The sequence below is a fragment of the Drosophila yakuba genome, chromosome 4 (genome assembly GCF_016746365.2).
Source record: "Drosophila yakuba strain Tai18E2 chromosome 4, Prin_Dyak_Tai18E2_2.1, whole genome shotgun sequence".
Lineage (NCBI taxonomy): Eukaryota > Metazoa > Arthropoda > Insecta > Diptera > Drosophilidae > Drosophila > Drosophila yakuba.
Window position 1 is genome coordinate 1,016,801 of NC_052531.2, and position 22,558 is coordinate 1,039,358.

Here is a 22,558-nt window from a genome sequence, read left to right on the forward strand (position 1 = left end):
GCTTTGGGCGGTTTGAGGGCGTTAGAGTGGGCGTGGCAAAAAGTTTTTGGGTAAATCGATAGAAAATTACAAGCCTAATACAAAAATGAGAAAATTTCAAAACATTTTTCAAAAGTGTGGGAGTGGCAGTTTTCGGCGGTTTGTGGGCGTTAGAGTGTGCGTGGCAACATGAATCGACAAACTTGCGCTGCTTCTATGTCGCTGGAGTCTGTATGCTTAATCTCAACTTTCTAGCTTTTGTAGTTCCTGAGATCTCGACGTTCATACGGACATGGCCAGATCGACTCGGCTATTTATCCTGATCAAGAATATATATACTTTATATGGTCGGAAACGCTTCCTTCTGCCTGTTACATACTTTTCAACGAATCTAGTATACCCTTTTACTCTACGAGTAACGGGTATAAAAATTGTTGGTTTATTTCAAATCAAATTAAAATACCCGATTGTTTTAAAATAATAAAATGTTTTTGCAAACATTTTTTATGGTTTGATTTATTTGGCCTTTAAACGGAAATTGAAACCTAATCGAAAATTTCGAGACTAAATTATTTAGCTTGTCTCAAAAATGCATATATGAAAACTAGATTACTTTTGTAACCTTCTTAAGGCTCTGAATGACATAAGAAGTAACGAGTTATACTTCTATATTTGTTTTAGGATCGCTTTATTTTACATATGTTATACACTTTTATATTGTTGCATATACTTTTAATGCATGAACCAGAATCGCTATTGAATAAGTCCATATCGAAATCATTTACAGTATATAACTGTTAATGAACTTTCTTCACCCTCCAACTCTGTAGTAATTTATTTTTTTTTACAAATTTTAAAAGTTATTCTGTCTAGGTCAGAAACTTCGCGGTTTTAGTTAGCTTCATCGTTCAATAACGAGTTAAAGAAAGGATTAAGACTTTTTACAGCTACTCCTAAAATATAGAAAAATAAGCATTATTTAAGGTACGTAAAATATGGTTCAAGAAATTTACCCTTGCCAGCAGACTGATCCTTTGAATCGCGCCACTTGCAGAGTGATTCCTTCTGTATTACAAAGGCATCATATAGCTCGCCAATTAGTTCACTTAGCAATCCTAGCAATAATAATTAAAATTTCATGAGAATAATAATCTTCCAGTTAAAAAACATTGTGTGATGTAAGAAGTAATTACGAAACGGTTAACCACACTTTAGAGTTTTAAGTCCTTACCTCTTGGATGCTCCAAACCGTGGACTAAGAGCTGCATAGTATATAAACATTCAAGTTGATGGTCTTCGTTAGAATCAATGTATCTCTGCAGAACCGGTATGCAAAACTTTTGGAAGGTTTCGGACTCAAGCTTGTAGCTGTTTTCTTTGTAGTGTATCGAGAAATTACTCAATGTTTCCGTCAATCCTCTGATAAACAACTTATCAACCACCATTATATTTCCCTAAAGAAATAAAGTAAGCTTTTAAAAAGACGCACATGTGTATTTGAATTCAACTACTTACGTTACTATAATCAATAATGCAATCCGGCGTCGTTCCTTCCTTCAGTAAGTGCTCAATATGGTCTATCACATTTTTAACGTGCTTTTCTGGAGTCTCTCTTAGATCAATCACTGGTGATTTTGATTCGTTCTCCACATACTCCAGTCTCTGTTCATTTTCCGTCAGTAAATTTACAATAAATGTAGGAAATGAGGATCGAATTAGTTATACACATAATACAACGGGTCTTCGTCCATAAATATTAATTGAAACCCTTTTTAGTCTTCACTTTATTTGAAATAAAAATGTTTTTAGTGTTTTAAGTATAGTAAATAATGACAGCACAATCTGAATTATTCATAAAACAGGTGTCAAAATTTATGCTGGTACACTCTAATAATATAGGGCTAACACCAATAATAAAGAGTCCTTCGGCTAATATATAAATATATTAAAAAACTTTAAATGTATACCGAATACATTTATAATTAAAAAGAATGAAACTATTATTTCTTCTCAAATATTTTTAATTAATTTTTTAATATTATATATATATTTTTTCCGTTTCAAATTAAAACAAAAATTATATATTGTGAATAAACTGGTATATACCAAATTAGAACCCATTTTCCTTTGGGAATGTTTCAGGCTAATAGCATTTAAACTGAGAGACTACTTTGCGTAGGAACAAGCAGACAAGACAATATAGACTCGAATTTTAATAATAATAAAGAAGATATATACTTTCTATCGTGCGTTGCATATCTGACTTATATCAACATTCCGCCTGCAAGGGTATAAAATACAGACCCAATTCAAAATAAGAAAATAAAATCTAATACTAAAGTTTTAAAGAAAATAAAGTGCGTGAATTTTAAAAACAGAAAATTCATCGATGTTTTACTTCATTTCCATTTAAAGGACATATATAAATAGATTATTAGTATGTAAAATAAAACTCACGTTGAATTTAATAAAGTCGGCAACTTCATTTTCAGGCATAAAATCTGACCATTTTAGGTTAAACTTGATCCACATATTCCGAGCAAAATTTGGTCCAACTTCTTGTGTACAATACATTAAGTATGTTTTAAGGAACTTTTTAGCGACGTTTGATGGGCTATTTTCTTTTAAATTGTTGTTCCACAAATCTGATATAGTCAATATTTTCTTTACAATTAGTGGCCCTGTTGAAGAAAGTGTCAATATTTTTATTATTGTACAAATAAAATAAGATGTTATGTTAGGAGTCGTTTGCCAGCACAAGTGCATCAGTTACCATCGATTTTAAATAAACTAATATCTGTATCCAATAATGTAGGATATCATGCCTACAGAAGAGAGCATGGAAACTAATACACAATGCAGGTAGACGTGATAAAAGGAAACTTTACCGGCAAATTGAAGAATATATAGCCAAAGCTCTGGAATATCAACAATCAAATCGTTTGCATACACGGTAAATTCGTTGTACGCCAGTCTCAAGTGATCGACAGAGATGTAATTTTGCTGAATAAGTTGGGACACGACAATAGATAAATACCGCCTGTACTGTTTACCTACATTTGCTAAATGCAAATAATCTGTCAATATATAATAAATAAAACTGCAGCGTAGTTTCTCTGGTATTTGTTTTATGCACGAAACTACAACGGGCGTGACTGCTTTAGAGGCTGCTGACAGATCTATCATTTCTGAGACAACAGACTTAATAAGTTTAATATCTGTTTCGCTAGCTTCATTAAACACTGCCGCAGGAGCAACAGAACGAGTGGTCTGCGAAAAGGTTGCAGTTGATTGCTGCTCACTTCCACGGTACAGTGGACCTGTGTTAACGTTAGAGCTGCCCAATGATGACTGCGCCTAGAAAAAAATGTTTAGTTATTATTTGAGATGGTATAGAACATTAAATAACATTTCTTTGGCATGCGGGATTTTATTTATTTTTACAAACTATTCAAGAAAGGTGAATATTAATGTTAAGGGCTTTTATAGGATAAATCACGAGCATTAGCAACGAGGGCTTAAAAAGATTAGTTATATATTATATATACAGCTGGTTTTAACAAATGTCAAACAACAACAACGCCTTTAACAAAAACCATTTTTAGCCATCCAAGAGGTTTAACGTATAGTTTATAAATAGTTAACTATCTTTTTGGCATGTCGATATAAATTGGCAAATATAAAAAGATTTTTTTCTTTTTTAATTCAAAAGTGTGGGCGTGGGGGTTATGGGTGGCAGAGTAACAATTGGAAAAACAAATAATAAATTAAAATTTTATTAGATCAGAAAATATCTTGTGAATTATTATTTATGTAGAATTTTAGCTCACTGTTAAACAAGAAATTCGCAGGTGTGATAATATAAATGAAATTCAAATTCAAGAAAAGAAGCGCTACATTAACATGGGTTTATGTATAAATGTACATAAAACATAAACATTACTATTACTTACTTTTACAGTATGCCGTGAAGGTGGTGCCTGTTGTGTGTATTTTGAATGACTAGCAGACTTTTGAACTGATGAACTCAATAAGGTTCGACCCTGCTGACCACCGCGGGAGGATGAGTTTTCCCGTGATCCTTGAGATGATCCAGTTCTCGAATGCATACCTTTTTATAGTTGCCGTGTTATTATTTTAAGCAATTATTATTACAAAATATTACCTCTATCATAACGATCGCGCTCCATAGAACCTTTGTTATATGACCCCTTGTTTCTGGGTCCACTACGATCGCGATCTCTATCACTACTATTTTTATCGATGAGGGATGAGAGCACAGCGAACGGATTGGATGGGGTTGGTGCCGGCGCCGAAGATAATTTTGTCGTTTCGTTGTTCCAAATGAATTGCGTCAATCCACCCATCTTTTTTGTTTCTAGGTTTTGATCGGAAAGTTTAGACTGAAACGTTTAAAAAATAAGTTGATCAATCCTAATTATACACTTAAAAGGTACTTTATGGAAATGCCAATTAAAAGTATATATATAAGTAGTTAAATACAAATGGTTCAAATTTTATGTTTTTTAAAAGATAAAGTAATATTTGATTTGATTTCTATATATTCTGTACACATGTATCACATAAGTTGTTCTTACCAGACCTTCCAGTTTATTACTGTCAACCGCTAGAGAGCGGCTACCTTTGCTAGTCTGCACATGCCAAGTATTGTCATCATTGTTTCCATTGGAGTGGCCAGCACCTCCAGAAACGGCACCCCCGACACTATTGTTTTGCTGCTGGTGTCGAAGGTTTCCATTATCACCACGTTGACTGTGACTGCCACCATACGCGCTACCTGAACGAGATTCACCGTATCGAGAGTTGCCACGGTCATCTCGTTTACCAGATCCGCCCTGCGATCCTCCGGGTGTAGTACTGGAAAGTGTACCAAAATATTGTGCAGAAAGCTGTTCATTCTTTGCCTCTTTTTCAATTTGTCCCATAGTTTTTGGTGCCTCATTCCGCGAAGTTTGCCATTTATTCTTACGCAAATCAATAACGTCTTGAAGCATAAATCGCACTCGCGAGCTTACTTTGCCTCCATCTTTGTCTGTTTTTGATGCGATGGCCTGCATTCTGGTGATCGATTTTTCCAATGAATAACACCGACTCGGGTCTTTGGAATTTACTGGCGTTTTTTCAAATTTAGCACCCACAGTTGTGAGCAGCTTGCATAAACACTCAAGCATGTCTTCAGAATGGGGGTTAAGAAGTGTATCAATGCAAGAATATATTATTTTGCCAGTCAACATAGATATCTTAAAGAGTTCGCCAATAAATCGTACTGTCCCTCCGGATCGTCTTCTTATTTTTCGTTCTTCTTCTTCCAAAATTGCCTCAAGTTCCGCTTTCTCATTTGCATCGGTACATTTCTTTATTTTATCCACAATTGGCTGCAACTTTTTTTCCTTTGCGGTGCTTTGTGAAACATTTTGGGTGAATTCCTGTTCAGTTTTATCTAACAATGCATTTCGAAAGTGCGCCAAATTAGATTTATTTTCGCTTTCCATACGCTCGTCTATTACCTTTACTTCCGCAGCCAGCCGTTGACATAGTCTGGCATAAGACACAGAAAAGTTTGGCTCATCAATGGCCTTTTCAAATACCAACACAATTACTTCGTCCACTTTGTCTGGTGTATCAATTTTCAATTTTATAATCTCCTCAACAAGTGTGTCGAACCTTTCAGGGGTAAGCTTATTTAAAATACCCCGAACGCGACGTACCAACTCATTTTTTTCGTGCGCAGATTTCGCGTCGCTTTCACTATCAGATTTATTTAAGACGCGAGGGCGCCATGCATTTTCATTTTCACTTAGCTTTACATCTTGATTTAATGATAGATTTACATGTATCATACCTTTCAAACTGCTTCTACCGCCACCACTTTGCACGCCTGACATAGACAATTGTTTACCAATATAATTTCCAGCCGATTCACTGCTACGATTGCCAATCATACCAACCATCGATTGTACGCGCTTATTATTGTTGTTATTTCGTATAAATGATGGCATTAAGTTTGGTTGAGGAAGAATAGACACATTTTTCACCTCTGGTTGTATACGTGAGGCCTTTACCTCGCGTAACTGCAATAACTGTTCTCGGTCGTATTGTTTTTTTCCGCTTGGATTGTTTGGTGACCATTGACCCTCATTATAGTTTATGATAGATGAAGTTTTTGGGGACCCTTTATGTTTCAGATTATCAGAGTCCTGTTTATCGTCAAGGGTAGTCTCTGGCTTGGGATCTGGATTAGAATCTGACTGGAGATCTACATCTACTCCTGTATTATTCGTTGGAATTGACTTTATTGCTGACTCTCTTGAGATATCTTCTGAAACATTGTGTTTTGGCTTTATAGGGTATGCTGCTTGAGTTTGGCGATTATCCAAACTATTTACTTCTTTTAATGCCATAGAGGATATTTCAGTCTCATCTGGGACATTTCTTAAACTTAGTTCTTGATGAGTTGGTTTCTCTCCGCTTTGGCTATCTTTGAATCTTTCTGTAGTAGAATTTTCTAATATTTCGGTCGACTCAGTATTTTCTAGAAGTGCGTGCATAACGGGAGAATCTGCGGAAAAGTTCGTAGGTGATGATTTGTCAATACTAGCATTTTCAGGATCGGCAGAAAAATTCGATGACTGTGGACTCTTGACATTGGCATTGACAGCTTGAAACCCAGTTAAAAGATTTTCGGAGGATACACTGGACTCCAACTCAGCAATATTTGTTTCCTTTAAAACAGTTGGCACATCGGTTGTAATCTCAATATTTGATACCGTTTGCTTCTGTTTCGGTGACTCGGATATGTGTAAATTTTGATGGGGAAAATTCGGTTGCACAGTTTCCTTAGTGGCTCCCGATATCGGTGTTGACCCTGCATCATCAGTTTCATCTAAAATTATGAAAATGTTCATATAATGTTAAATTAAAAGAAAATTAATATTTTAGTAATATAAGAGTATATACGTAACATGCTTTATTTTTTTACGCTACTCTGAGGAACGGGTAGGAAATCGATTTTCAATATCTTTTTGTTAGTAAAAAAGATGGGGACGACAATAAAAACAAGAGAGAACGCTATAATCGAGTGCCCCGACTATCTGATACCCGTTACTGAGTGCGAAGGAGAGTCTTCAACACTGACAGTTTTTAGCGTTTTGGGGGCGTTAGAGTGGGCGTCGCAAAAAGTTTTTTGGCAAATCGTTAAAAATTTACAAGACTTATACAAAAAAATAAAAAAATATCAAAACATTTTTCAAAAGTGTGGGCGTGGCAGCTTTGAGCGGTTTGTGGGCGTTAGAGTGGGCGACATGGGTCAACAAACTTGCGCTGCGTATATGCCTCTGGAGTCTGCATGCTTAATCTTTTCTAGCTTTTATAGTTACTTAGATCTCGATGTTCATAAGGACAGACAGACGGACGGACATGGCCAGATCGACTCGGCTATTGATCCTGATCAAGAATATATATACTTTATATGGTCGGAAACGCTTCCTTTTGCCTTTTACGTACTTTCCAACAAATCTAGTATACCCTTTTACTCTACGAGTAATATTTAAAAGTAAAATAATTAGGCTGGTGAGTCAAAAAGTAAGGTGACTTCAAATTTCGCGGACAATGTACTTTCGATTATAGATTTTTTTGTTTAAAAGTTAAGTTGATTAGTATATTTGAAAGAGCAATAAATTTATAAAAAATATATACTTTAGTAGGTAAGCAAGAAAGTTGATTCTTAAGCTTAAAGAGGAGGAAAGAGCATTTATAGGATTTCAAAAAAATCGTTCAATGTTCTCTGAAAATGGAATCCAATGCCATTAAATATAATTTGAAGTCCGAAAATTGGGATGCCTCACGTAAAACCACAGATTCAGAGGACGCAAAGATCGTTTTAGTAAGGTTAATCCTTTTGCGACCTCTAGGGACATAAACTTTGAGTTAAGCTTGGAAATAAGCGACGTTACTATTCCACGACGACTACTGAATGAAAATTTCAGTGCCATGAACCCAAAAAGGGACCTACTATCAGATATCCGTTACTCAGCGAGTGGAAGTGCGAAGGAGAAATTTCAGCATTGGCAATTTTGGCAAATCGATAGAAATTTACGAGTTTATAAAAAAAATGAATACATTTTAATTATTTTTCAAAAGTGTGGGCATTGCAAGAATATATTATATATATATTAAATGGGCGGAAAAGCTTTCTTTTACCTGTTACATACTTTTGGACTCAACGGGTATATGTATATAGATACTGTTAAGCAAATGATGTACGCACTATTATACAAGAACACGATAAAAGAAGAAACCTCTAATTCTTTCCTTATTATAGTCTCTGCCTTTTAAAAATATTCAAAAGCAGCTAAATAAAATCGACCAATCCAACATAAAGCTCTGAAACAACTGGTTATGGGTAAATTATTTTTATAAAATATATAGGTCTGTTGATAATTAATGATATCAAGAAATGGCCTTTAAGTGAGGAGAGAACTCACAGAACCTAGTTAAAACCCATATGGAAACGCACAAGCAAATAAAATCTTTTTTTAAAATTAAAGAAAATAAGGGTCAGACTAAGTGGTACGGTCATTAATACCGCTGACTAACCGATCTACCGAAAACCGCATATAAAAAAGGAATCTAGCAATCATGGCTATTAATACAAGTATGTTAATTCGTAAGAGTAGTTTCTATAATTATCTTTTAGGCACACTACAAAATAAAACTACAACTAGTAATGCTTATAAGGTATACTAATATAAGGTATATATACTTGTAAGAGAACACACTATCACCATTGAATAGACAATAGACACTTTATTACATTCATAAAAAAACATTCAAAGAAATGTATTTCGTACATATGCTATCATACAAGTGTTTTTACTTATTTCACAAAGGCGCACGATACCCTAGTGACCAACTGCTGCTACATAGCCAAATCGCTATAGATAGACACAAATGATTTCGTGTCTCACTAACACTAATACTAAGGTGATCAAATCGATCCCTACGAGCTAAACAACGAACAGAAAAAACGGTCCGTCAGCCAATAGACACACTAGAAGTCAGCAATTAATGTCAAAGGGAAAAGTAAAGTATTTACACACTAGTGCCTAGTAACAATGCGAGTACTAGGCCACTCCCGACTGAAATTGCCATTTTTTCATCTTATTATTTGTCTTGCCAATTTTTTTAATGATAAGCTAAAGAAAATTGACTGCACCCAATTAACGGCCAATATACAACCAAATTAAAATTTAGCCACACGTAAAAATTGTGAAAAAATGGGCACACCCACAATTATAAAATATACTTTTTTTAGCAAGTAATAATTTGTAATTGTTGTTTTTTGCTGTTCTTACTTTGTCTTGTTAGGCTAAATGTTCAATGTGTCGCAGTCAAAGTCAAAACTGACCTTTGTGAATCGGCATTGCGTTAATCTATTGTCCACCAAATTTTTAACGTACTGCTGACGATTTCGATGAACTTTTTGACTACCTGGGATTATTATCGTCTCTGGAAGTCTCTAGGCTCAACCCCCTGCGGACTTTGTTCACAGTTCAAATGTCCAGGTCCTTGCTACTGGAGAGCACACGCATTATCCACACAGCCAAAGAACAATGGCTTTGCTGTCTATAAAGGGATTCGGAATGAGTGTATCCTAACAACTGAAAGTCTTGAGCTTAATTCTGATCACATTCCATTATTCATATAACAAGAGAGAATACTATAGTCGAGTTCCCCGACTACCTGATACCCGTTATTCAGCTGGTGGAAGTGCGAAGGAGAAATTCAACACTGACAGTTTTTGGCGGAGAATTTTACAAGACTAATAAAAATAAGGAACAAACATCAACTCATTTTTCAAATTTGTGGGCGTAGCAGATTTGGGCGTGGTAATAGAATGGGTTAACAAGCTTGCGATGCATCTATGTATCTGGAAATTGTATGCTTAGATTCAACTCTCTAGCTTCCATAGTTACTGAAATCTCGACGCTCATACGGACGGACAGACAAAGATGATAGGATATTCCGTAACGCTGACCCCACCAAACCAAAGACATTACAATAACAAGATGCGTAACGGCCATACATTGGTTTTGCACTATGCAGCCACTTCTTTGGTGACGACCAAAATTGCTCTCCTTTCGCTCGCCTAAAATCGAGAGCGTTAAAATCTGTGGTAGAAGACGATTTTAGGGCCGAAATCAATTTTGATCTAAGAAACAAATTTGATTATTGTTTTGGTCAATTTCAATTCGTATTTATTATGGTTTGAAAGAAGTTTTTTATACCCGTTACTCATAGAGCTTTTCTTACCATCCATAATTGCGCGCTTTTTTTTAAAAATGTCAAAATAATTTAATCGAGTCTTATATGCATTTTAAATACTGAAAATGGGTCATTTTCATACTAGTAATTCAACTAAATAACTATGTATAGTAAATAATTATTACGTATACAAAGTAAATTATTATAACTACTGTAATTTAAAACAAAGAATTTCGAAAAAAAAGAAATTACATTTAAAAAATAAATATTTCATAAAAATAATTCATAAACAAAAATATTATTTATGAAATAAATAAAAATATGGAAACTGTTTATTGCAAAATTGATTTCTTGAAACACAAATTGCGGACATAGGCACCGAAAAATTATTGTCAAATAATATTTTTCACACGTCGCACGCTGAACACTCTAATGACAATTATTCTAATAAAGTGTCATATTTGAAAATTATTATGCATTATTATGTACATAGATTGTGCTATTATTATTTCTATGTTGAATTTAAATAATTGTTATGTTAAGGCAATGCAAAACTAGACTTTTTAAGTGGTGGCTATTTATAAAAAATAATATAGATTTAAAGTCTAAGAACTTCTAAAATGAAGGGCATATTTTATCATTTTTACAATGCATGTGCATACGTGTGCACCAATACAGTGGTCAGCTGTCGCTGTATGCGTACAAGAGAGCTGCTGGCTCTAGAGCTCTCAGCTCTATGGCTTTTGAACAAAATTTCGAGAGAGCCTGGAACCAGTTTTACCAAAATACCCATTCAGAAAACCGACAATTCTTTAGCTTTAAAGAACGAAATAGAGAAACGTTTTCAGCCATTTGACCTTGCGGGTAGTGAAAGCCCAACTTCTCCAAATGCAGTACCAAGCACGTAAGACCAGAAAAAGTTAGTCAGCATATTCTCCTTTTTAACACAATGCTAGGATGATTATATCAAAACAAGGAAAACCGGAGAACCTTATCGAGTCATATCGACCGATAAGCTTGTTGCCCACAATCTCTAAAATATTCGAGAGAATATTTCTTAGCAGAATAATGGGTGTACCCCGTCCACCAGTTTGGGGTAAGACATCATCCTGGGACTCCACAACAAGCGCATCGAGTTGTCCAGGCACATCTTAAAAGCCTTTGAAGAAATATTTCTAAAGTCCTAAAGCGGTAATAGATTTTAAGTCAATTATGTTTGGCGGTTTGTGGGCGTGCCAAGAAGATTTTTGGCAAATCGAGATAAATTTACAGCACTAACAAATATGCGAAAAAATATAAAAAAATATTTTTCAAAAGTGTGGGCGTGGTAGTTTGTGGGCATTAAGGTGGGTGTAACAAGTATACCCTTTTACTTTACGAGCATATAATATACGAGCATATGTATAATTAAGTTAAATGAAATAAATAAATAAATAAAACCAATTTTTGTCGATATCTTAATATTTGTTCAGTGTGATGTTCACTTTCACGTTTATTAAGATGCAATAAAATGCCAGGTGGCATGTATGAGCAATAGTCGCTTCCTTACTCTCTATCTCCTTTTCCACCCACTTTCTATTTTCGTGACTTGTATCTAATAGTTAAGAATCGATATCGTTATCTTATGATTTATTTTAAAATTTAAAATTTTAAACGTAAGTATGTATGATAATTTCCATTTGTTTCTTAGTATGCTATATTCAAGGTATTTTAAACGTAAGTATGTATGATAATTTCCATTTGTATCTTAGTATGCTATATTCAAGGTATTCAATCAATTCAATCAGTACAATAACATCTTATGAATTAAAACAAGAGAGAACGGTATAGTCGAGTTCCCCGACTATCTGATACCCGTTACTCAGCTAGTGGAAGGGAGAAGGAGAGTCTTAAACACAGTTTTTGGCGATTTGTAGGCGTTATAGTGGGCGTGGCAAAAAGTTTTTTGGCAAATCGATAGAAATTTACAAGACCAATACAAAAATGAAAAATTTTCAAAACATTTTCCAAAAGTGTGGGCGTAGCAGCTTTGGGCGGTTTGTGGGCGTTAGAGTGGGCGTGGCAACATAAATCGACAAACTTGCGCTGCGTCTATGTCTCTGGAGCCTGTATGCTTAATCTCAACTTTCTAGCTTTTGTAGTTCCTGAGATCACAGCGTTCATACGGACGGACAGACAGACGGACATGGTCATATCGACTCGGCTATTGGTCCTGATCAAGAATATATATTTATATGGTCGGAAACCCTTCCTTCTGCCTGTTACATACTTTTCAACGAATCTAGTATACCCTTTTACTCTACGAGTAACGGGTATAAAAATGTGATAAGGATTTACAGGCAAGTAGATACGAGCCCCCGCCTATTTTATTTCAAAAAGTTTGTTTTTTTGCGATGTCCATGGTCAGCGCGCGATATTTTCAATACTGCTACAGATATTTTAGTAAACGCAGTGGACCGTTAAACGAAAATGTTTTTTTTTAAGAGTAAACTAGAACCGAGCCGAATACATTTTTTTAATCTAATCATCTTTCTAACTTTTATAGCTCTCATGATTTAGAAATTCTTACGGACGGACAGACGGGATCACCTATTGATCCTGATCAAGAATATATATACTCGCATCCCTGCTTTATAAGGTGGGAAACCCTTTTTTATTTGTTAAATGCGAGTAACGGGTATAATTAGTGAAGGTCGAACTTTCAATCTGTGATATACATTTTTACGACGAAAACATAAATAAATAAATACTCTATCCATCAATGCAATGTCAAGAAGAAGCAGTAAATTTAAAAAGAGACAAACAAGTATTGCGACAAACGGAAATCCATAATCTATAAATTAAAGCGTTAAAATAAGCTTAAATGAACTCAAAACTCGGGATAAGTTAAGACTCGGAAGTTACTTAACACTCGGTATCCATGGCCATTTTATTTGTACACAGTTTTAAAAGTTTATTTCCTCTTACTCTGGCCAAAATGGAATCGATATAAACATTTTATTTTGGCCATTTTCAAGAAAAAAACCCAGTATTAGTCACTAATAAATATTATAAATTTGTATAGTAATTTATATATAACGGACAACGGCTAGTAAATCTTATAAAATTAAGAAATATGCATTTTTTGTTTAAAACGAAATCCTTATTTTAGAATTTTTAATTAAACTGAACTACGAAAAAACGTATATCACAACTTACCAGTGATTGGAGCAGCTATGGACTCAGATACATTTTTAGGAGACATTATAGGAATCCTAAAAAAAAAAAATATTATTATAATATAATATTAAACAAGATTATTTAAAAATACAAAGAGAGAACGCTATAGGAATTTTTAGATACCCGGAACTCAATTTATGAAAGTAAAATGAAGACTCTTTAAAAAAACATTACATTTTGGTCATAGATGATAAGTTGACAACAATACAATTTCGACAGGAATCTGTATTCTTAATCCTACTGTATCGGAGATATCGACTTTCATACGAACGGACAAACGGAAAGGAACAAACCACACCATATTCAATTGGAATGCTATCGAAAGACGGAAACTCTAAGCAACATTTAAAGCAAATCGTAAAAGAATACAAACAAACAAATGCATCTTTTTTCGTGAGTTTATAATTAAGAAATGACCGATAATTTACTTTGAATATATTCTACAATTGGGAAGTCCCCTGACCTAAACAACTTGTTACTTACTTTTTGCTTCTTCCTCTTTGGGGAGTGGGTAATATTTCAACTGAAGGCGCATCAGACATCGCGGATACGATTGGCGTCTGCCCAACATCGGAGCGACTTATTGGGGTTGATTCTGGAAAATATTTAAAAAAAAATACATTTCGGACTCTTGTAAAATGTGAGGTATTTTTGAACTATCTTCCAAACTACCTACCAATGGGGCTATAAGACGCATTAGTCATTGATTCTGATCCTTGTGATGATGTATTTATACCAAAACTATCTTGCTGTGGAATACGTATTGGACCTTCTGAAAGGACAGTTGCTGGTGTGTTTGTGGAGATTACCTGATCGGAAAAGTCATTGTCTGTGTTTGATTTTGTCTTTAAAATATTAAAATAGAAAATATTATATGACTTGAAATATAAAGTACATTTATTACTTGCCTTATCAAAATCGTCTAATATATTTTTTTTAGTCGTCGGGTCGATTATTTGCAAACGATGCTGATGCCGGCGCCGGCTTGCAGGCTGCACAGACTGCGGTTGCACACTTGCTGGCATTACACCAACTCCAACCATTGGGGGCACACCCACTTGACCCATCGTACTACCAGGACCGCCAACGCCCATTACAGTGCTTGCTCCTGGCTGCACTGTGCTTGTGAGCAATTGAAGTTGCGACGAGGTAGCCCCTGGACCAGGGAGAGGTCCATTGGGTCCAGACTGCACTGGCTGCAAATTGTTTCCCACATTGACGTTCGTATTCACCGTAACAGCACTACGAGTATGTGGCGGCTGTTGCTGAAGAGTTGGGACGTATTGGTACTGGTAGTACGGCATTGGGGCGGGTGCATATTGCAAATGAGAAGTTGGAAATGTTTGTTGTCGCGGGTTATATTGTGTGTATTGTTGTAGCACCATGTTCTGGTGAAGGGGTTGTGAATACATGGGTTGTACATGAACATGGCGTGTTGCTCCTCCACTAGCACCTCTTGGGGCATTTGGCGTAGATGGTGGTCCTCGAAATATTCCGCCACTTTGTGGATTAGATCGGGTATTTCCAGAATTGTTGTTTCCCGTTGAAACATACTGAAAGTATTCAAAATGAAATTAAAAAATCAGTAGATGAAGTAAAACCTGAAAGGGAAGTTGAAATGGGCTGTAAATAATGAAAAAGTGAAAAACAAAAATAAATGGAGCACCAATTATGTGTTTTCCATCAACTTAAATAATTAGAGTATATATAAAATATATACTTAGAGAGAAAGTTTATACTAGATTCGTTCAAAAGTGTGTATCGGGAAAAAAGCAGCGTTTCAGACAATATAAGTACATATATTCTTAATAAGACTTACAAGCCATTTATTTCTGTCCGTCCGTCCGTATAAATAAAGCGATCTCGAAAGTTATAAAAGCCAGAAACTTAAGATGGCACAAGCAGATTGGGTCAGAAGATTGCTACGCGCACTTACTGACGAAAACTGTCACGCCCGAACTTTTGAAAAATCTTTGATTTTTGTTCATTTTTTCATTTGTCTTGTCGATTTAAATAATTAGACCAAATAATTTTTTTTCCACGCCGACTCTAACGACCACGTACCGCAAAAGGATGCCCGCAAATTGTTTATTGTAAATTCAAAATTGTTTATATATTTTGTTCTTCTAAAGTTTTTAAAAAAATCGCACGGGTCGAGGATTTTGACCATAGCGCTTATCTCGCTTTCTTTACATATTAGAGAGTATGAGATAAATGTAAAACTAAAAATCGTATTGACAATTAATAAATAAGGTAACTTCTATAAAAACTAATTTAAAAAAAGGGGGTGAAATTAAGTTAAGCATTAAAGTGCATCTTTTCCTAAAGTCACAGAATTTGAGAAGGTTTACCTCTGTTGTAGATGCCTGGAAACTATTATTTGATAGCAAACTACTGTTATTGAAATCATACTTTTTACTAGTATTAACACAATTGACGCTTAAGCCAACGATATTTTTGTCGCGTATGTAGCTTGTGCCTGCTGTTGTCGTTCCAAGAGCTATTCCCATAGAAGTTCCTATGTGCGCATTAGGCAATACTATTTGGTTGTTAATACTAACTCCAGTACAAGAACTTTTTTCATTTCCGACTCCAACGATGGACTTATTTGATACTACTGTTGTCCCACCGATGTTGCCATTTTTTGTAATGTCCGGTATATTAAGAAAGCAAACGTTCCCATCTAGATTTCCAGTTAATTTTCGGTAACTTGATATGTTATAAATGGCAGTAGAATTCAAATCTCCCGAATTCAGTTGAGTACCATTTACTGTCAATATGCTTGAACCGTTACATATAACCGATGACTGGGCTCTTACTGGCTCAGACGCAGAGAAGTTTTTATTTACAACGTTTGCATAGCTTTGTTGATGCTGGTGTGTTTGCTGAAGGTGATGGATTGGTGGATGCGGCTGATTCGTCAAGTGTGGGGACTGCTGAGCGTTCTGCGCTGATGCCTTAAGAATGGAGACCACATTGTATGCCTTATTTATCTGAAACTGAGGCTGTGCAGTGGGATGGCTATGTTGCTGTTGAAGAGGCTGCTGAAGAGATTGTGGCTTTGAAGTTGGCACCTGTTGATCATACTTTTTGGACTTTTTATTGGCTGGCAAAATCTACAACAGATCACAAGAGCAGGAATATTTTCGGACTGTAAAATTTAATTAACAATGACTTTTAACTAAAAGTTCAGCCGATGATTAAAAAAAATTTTTGTATAATTGACTTATCCGACTTTATGGCATTTTAATGAACTTTATTAAAAAAACTAAACAAAAAAACAAGGAAGTTAACAACCCAAAAATTTGAAGTTTACGTAGTATTACACTTCTGCACTATGAAATTTGATTTTTAAACTTATGTTTTTTTTAACACTTCAACCTAAAATTTTGTGATAAGAAGTATATCCAGAATAAAAACACATATAAAATTTGCAAAAGTCGTGCTAATTCCCTTAGGTTATTTAGGTTGCTGATTGGTTTAAAATTAGGTTGCAAAATGATTATAAAATCGAGCAATATTAAAACCAAAGTTATATGTTGTCAAAAAACCGATATTCATAAAGTGTAGATAGTTTTTAAATAAAAGCAACGAAACAAAGATTTCCTTTTCATTAGTTAGTTGGCTAGATGTTCGTACTGATTAAATGACATGTCTATACAGACTGCTCCTATGACATGGGTATACATATGTACTCCGCTATTCTGATAGTCATAAGGAATTTATTTACACCTGTGTTCATTGAAATATCAGTGCTTATGACCAGCGAGTTTAATCTATGATTAAATTATGATTTACAATTTTAATGGAAAAAATTTCTTTATATCATTAGGTATTTAACAAATGTTTGAGTCCACCAAGTCCTGGCAACGTTTGGGGGGCATCTGCGCCCGTGCATCCTGCACAACTTTTGGCAAGTTGTGTCGAAGAAGTCGGGCCAAAGCTGAGCTTTGTCGCCTAAAAAGTTTTCGATCGGGAGATCGTGCTGGGCATGGCATTACGTCTATTTTATTTTGGGTGAACCAATTCTTAACCGCTTTGCTAGTGTGTTTAGAATCATTATCCTATTGGAATGTCCAATTTAAGGACATATTCAATTCAGTATAAGACAGCAAAATATTTGTAGGTATATTCACATATACGAATAGTAACGTCGCTGTTTGACATTAGAGAGTTTATGTGTCTAAAGGATCCAAAAAGATTAACCTTACGGAAACGAACTTTCCGTCGATCATCTGTATCTATGGTTTTACGTGAGGCACCACAATTTTCGTGCTTCAAATCATAATTAATGGCATTGGATGCCATTTTTACAGAACATTGAAGGATTTTTTGAATTTCTCTATATGTTTTTCCTTTTCTCTAAACTTAAGAATCAACTTTCTTTCTTCCTGGGAGCAGTGCTGTCTTCTACCCACTGAAATATATATATATTTTTTTTTTAATTTATTTTCCTTACAAATATAATAATCAACTTAACAAAACTTACTTTTTACAAAATATTGACCATTTCGGAACTTTTCGTTGGACAAAGCCAGACACTTTTATTTTAATAAACAGCCTTAAACTTGTGAAATTTTTCAAGAATGTAAAGATAACTTGAAAAACTTACAGGACTTTTTTTCTATCTATATCTATCTCTTACTAAAATAGATTAATAAATAACACGCTCACGAAAAGGGACTTGGAGAATAAATATATTTTAGTTTCTCAAGCACTGCTATTTCAATGAACACAGCATGTATATACGGTTGAAAATATCTTCTTCACACTGCAAGCTGAAATCGATAAACCCTTTTCGAGGGTATCGAGATTATAAAAACAAGCAAATTTTACCATTGTTTAGTTTCTATTGCAAGATGAATCAATGAAATATCTAGGAAAGATATCTTTGGTTAAGCGATTGACGGAGTTAAAGGATTTATTTTGTATCTATTTGATATTAAAATCAAACAAAAACATTAAAATAGTTTTTATTGCTCACTAGCGTAACCTGAATGCGGTAACAATTGTTTTGTGTCAGTTTGTCAAAAATTGTTTTGGCCCACATTAGAAATTGGCAAGACCAAACAGTGAACCTACAGCCAGAATAGCATGCAACATTTTCACCCTGAAACTGATCCGCCGTTGAAATCAAATTTGTTTTTAATCAATACTTTTTCGCACCTATAAAAAGGTAAATTATATAATTTTAATATGTAATATGAATAAAATTGGTTTTAAAATAAAAGGTGATTTTATGTGATGCAAAAAACTATAATGAGAAATAAGTTACCTCATACCATGCGAAAAAGACTTTCACTTGTGACTAAGCTATTACAGGACTAGAACACAAAGTTAAGTGACCAATCAAGTTTGAGATTGCATTTAGCTATTTATATATTTTTATTAATTTAGTAAGCCAACTGTGTAGAGACTATTTTTTTACTTGCAAACATATATTAATTTTTTTTTTATATTATTAAGTAAATTATCTGAATTTTATCAAACTAACATTTGAATTAAAACTATAATTGAAAAGGTTTGTGAAAGATTTCTTTAATAATAAAGTATAATAATACTTAAAGGTTTTGTTATTCAATGATAAAAGATACAAGTTAAGTAAAAATTAGAATTTGAAATTAATTTCACATTGATTGATGATTGAGTTTTGCTGGCTATAACAAAAAAGTACGCATTTGTGTTTGGAAATAACTCCGCAGAGCAAAAAGTTTAGTAATATACAAAAACTAAGTCGCAAACGTACAAAACAAAATCTAATTTTTGACTATAATTTCCTACTTTTAAGTTTGTATTCAGCTATATTCAGCATTTGAAAAGAGACATATAGCAAGTCGCAGAAGTATTCCGGCGTTGCAAAACAACAGCTGTTCGCTTGACCAGTTTAATAAAATAACTGTGGCTTAAGGACTAAAACGAAAATTTCAATTCAAACCACATACAGACAGAATTTTTTTTACATTCAGATTATTAAAACTTCGTCTTAATTCTAAGTCATTTGCTTCACGGCTATCAACAAATCACATTCGCAAATGTTAATTTTCTCAGTTTTTCTACTGGATGTATCTTTTTTAAAATTTTAGTTAGCTTTTTCAAGTGAAAATAAATGGTTCTGAATTTTTTTTATTATACTGCCCTAAAGAGTAGCATAGTGGTAAAGCACTGCAACACTATAGATTTCATCTGATGTGATGTACTATTTGTAATAGATCACGACTTTAATTTTATTAGTTGTATACTTCTTTTATACTTCGCTTTTACTGTACGAGAAGTGTGATACCATCCTAATACATATGTTTGCTAGCATAGACCTTAAAAAATAAATATTTGAGTCCTTTTCGAACACAATTTTAGGAAGAGATAAATAATTTAGAACTAATACAAGGAAAGTAAAACTTATTAGCGAATTATGCGAAAATGGATATATGTATGTTCATAATTTTGGAGATGATATTGTCAAATCGACTTACCATATTTTGTGCTGAATGGGGCTGCATGACTTTATCTATATCTGATTGTGTTGATAAAGTTGGTATAGCTTGTTGCATTACGTATGTCTATTCCTAGAGTTAGTTGTGTAAGAAATCGCCAAACGGTTAGCTTAGCCGTTGCATAGACGATTTCTGGGGCGATTTTGGACCCACTAAAATAAGACGTCACTCAACCATTTGATTCTTTAATAAATATTAATTAAAATTAATGCGCTAACGAGCCAGTAATGCATAAAACATTTTACCTGGAAATATATTGGTGTATTGCTTCCCGAAATTTCTCTGAAATTAAAAGAACTGATACAAATAACATTATTAATTGTCAAGTAAATAGAAAAAACACACATATCGATGTAACTTGAAAGTAAAAATATTAAGTTTCAAACATAATTTTATGTTATAAACATACATATAGACATAAGTCTAAAGCTGAAGGCCAGAAATGATTTCTATCTTACTTTTGGCAATCCAGCCTGGTAGCCTTACTTATTTGCCGACGTTGACGTTGTGACTTTGGACGTTTAGTCGTTTATCACAAAGGTGCATATGGTGAAAACGTGCCACGAATTTAAACGTTGAAATAATTTTCAAAATATTGAGACACATTTTAGAGTGTTAGTGGTAAAGTCTTACTTCCCTTAACTCTGCGAATTCAACTAGCAAAGTATCATGTAATATTTGTTGCCCAGTCCTCATTTTTACCCATCAATTTACCTGAGCAAATGTATGTATGTGCTATCCGATGTGATTATGTACAAAAAATACAAATGTTAAGAATTCCACTTTAAGTGAGTTATAAAAATGTATTTATTTTAATTAACCAAGCCGTAGTTTCAGCTTTATCTTTACATTCAAAAACTATTTTTTAATAATTTCCACATGCAATGTGTTCTGTTCATAGGAACAGAGTTGCATTTCTTTTTCGAAACATCGATAGTGATGGCTGAAGAAAATTATTATCGACGATAGTTTAGTAACATTCTGAAACGCTTCAACAAAAATAAATGTAATATATGTTGACAATAAATTTCATATTTATAAACTCATATTTCAAAGCCGATTTTTTATGTATTTCTATTACAAAGAAGAACACAATTTTTATAATTTGTTTTTCCAATGCTGTGTCTAACTAAGTATGTAGTTAAAAAATAGGTGTCAACCAGAATTGCATTCTTAATTATGACACCTTTACGTCACTTGACTAAATGGATCCTTATATGTATCTTAATTTGTTAAAAGTGAGCAACTATAAAACAACAACAAAAAATCAATTATTGCCCAAATAAGATCCTGTCACACAGACAATAATACATAAGGATATACATAAATTGGTAAAAAATGTATTTATAAGGAATAGGAAATTACCGCGCATGTTTTTTTTACACGTATTTGTTTTAGATACCAATTGATTATATTTTTTGACTGCAAATATATATTGTCATAGAACATTATATATATTTGAACAGTTGCTCAATAATAAGCACATAGTAAGTTAACATAATAATCTGCATTGGACTACTCCTTGGTCTGTATAAAATTTTGAGGCAATTGGCCCAATAAGAGCAAGGGCAAATGTTTCGGAATTTTTGCGCGACGCAATCAGACCACAAGATAAATTAAACATTTGTCGTCAGACCATACCAAATAGACATATGCGATCATATTTCGACATCTATGTTAATGTAGAAACACAAAAGTGGCGATCAAGCTGTGTAACTTCGAGTAATGGTTTATGCTTTAATCATAAATTAAGAAGGAGAAGATCAATATTAAAAATACACAACCAATGAAATAGGTAGATTTCGTAACTAATACTCAACTTTTTTTCCTAAAACTGGATCCCAATGCGAAATTTGTAATAAATTTTGTATTTATGTAAATAAGTAAATATTTGTTTAGTCTGGACAACTCAGGTAATGACATAAGTCTGTACGGGCCTTAAATCTTGATGAATATGTCAATATTTTAACAGATTAATTTTTTTCTAAGTTGTTAATAAAATAAGTAAACTTCAATAAAGAAACAACATTTCAAACCTTTTGAGGCACATTTAAATTATATTTATTGCTTCGGTTTGTGGGCATTAGAAGGAAGGTATTTTTTTGGCATATATATAGAATTGGTGAAGAATTGGAATAGATTAATAATATAAAAACCTAACACATTTTCTCCTGTTTCATACTTTACGAGTAATAAGGATACTTAATAAGAATACAATTCTTTTAAGATCATGGATACTAATTTTTTAGTTGAAAATTTAATATGTTTTATTTGATTTCTTTTTGGTTTTAATATCCTTTATAATTAAAGGAATGAATTATTTATAAAAGCATGTACGTTATAGAGCATGGTAAATATTTATATATACCATGTTTATATATAAATATATAAATGTTGGTCGAAGTTTTTGAACAGTAGTATTAAGGCGGGAAAAAATACTATATACGGTCCACGAAATATATAATCTTATATATTTCTTCTATCAAGAACTTTAGATATTCCGCAGAGTTTTGTTTATGTACATTAAATCAAATCTAAAAATGAGTTTTGATCATTCATAACAAGGATCTTACGATTTCGATTTG

General features: G+C 33.7%; 1 protein-coding gene and 1 long non-coding RNA gene across 4 annotated transcripts; one reads left to right on the forward strand and one right to left on the reverse strand.

Moving 5' to 3' along the window:
• Nucleotides 1-637: 637 nt before the first annotated feature.
• On the reverse strand, nucleotides 638-20,881 carry LOC6523751 (eukaryotic translation initiation factor 4 gamma 1). 3 transcript variants are annotated; one of them, XM_039377187.2, is made up of 17 exons: nucleotides 20,688-20,881; nucleotides 20,219-20,270; nucleotides 19,953-20,156; nucleotides 16,044-16,598; nucleotides 14,391-15,035; nucleotides 14,159-14,327; nucleotides 13,966-14,077; nucleotides 13,462-13,517; nucleotides 4,578-6,883; nucleotides 4,145-4,382; nucleotides 3,933-4,090; nucleotides 2,868-3,336; nucleotides 2,437-2,660; nucleotides 1,495-1,641; nucleotides 1,211-1,433; nucleotides 993-1,094; nucleotides 638-932 (listed from the first exon to the last, which is right to left on the reverse strand). In XM_039377187.2, exons 3-17 carry the CDS (start codon nucleotides 20,028-20,030, stop codon nucleotides 871-873), a joined length of 5,544 nt encoding a protein of 1,847 aa, XP_039233121.1. In that variant the 5' UTR covers nucleotides 20,031-20,156; nucleotides 20,219-20,270; nucleotides 20,688-20,881; the 3' UTR covers nucleotides 638-870. The 3 variants fall into 3 exon arrangements, with proteins under 3 accessions (XP_039233121.1, XP_015046932.1, XP_015046931.1); XM_015191446.3 differs by having other exon boundaries at nucleotides 15,834-16,598; XM_015191445.3 differs by lacking the exon at nucleotides 16,044-16,598 and having other exon boundaries at nucleotides 20,688-20,879.
• Nucleotides 8,130-10,171, forward strand: LOC120322157. The gene is made up of 2 exons (XR_005561972.2): nucleotides 8,130-9,081; nucleotides 9,367-10,171. It is a non-coding gene; the product is annotated as an uncharacterized LOC120322157 (long non-coding RNA).
• Nucleotides 20,882-22,558: the final 1,677 nt, after the last annotated feature.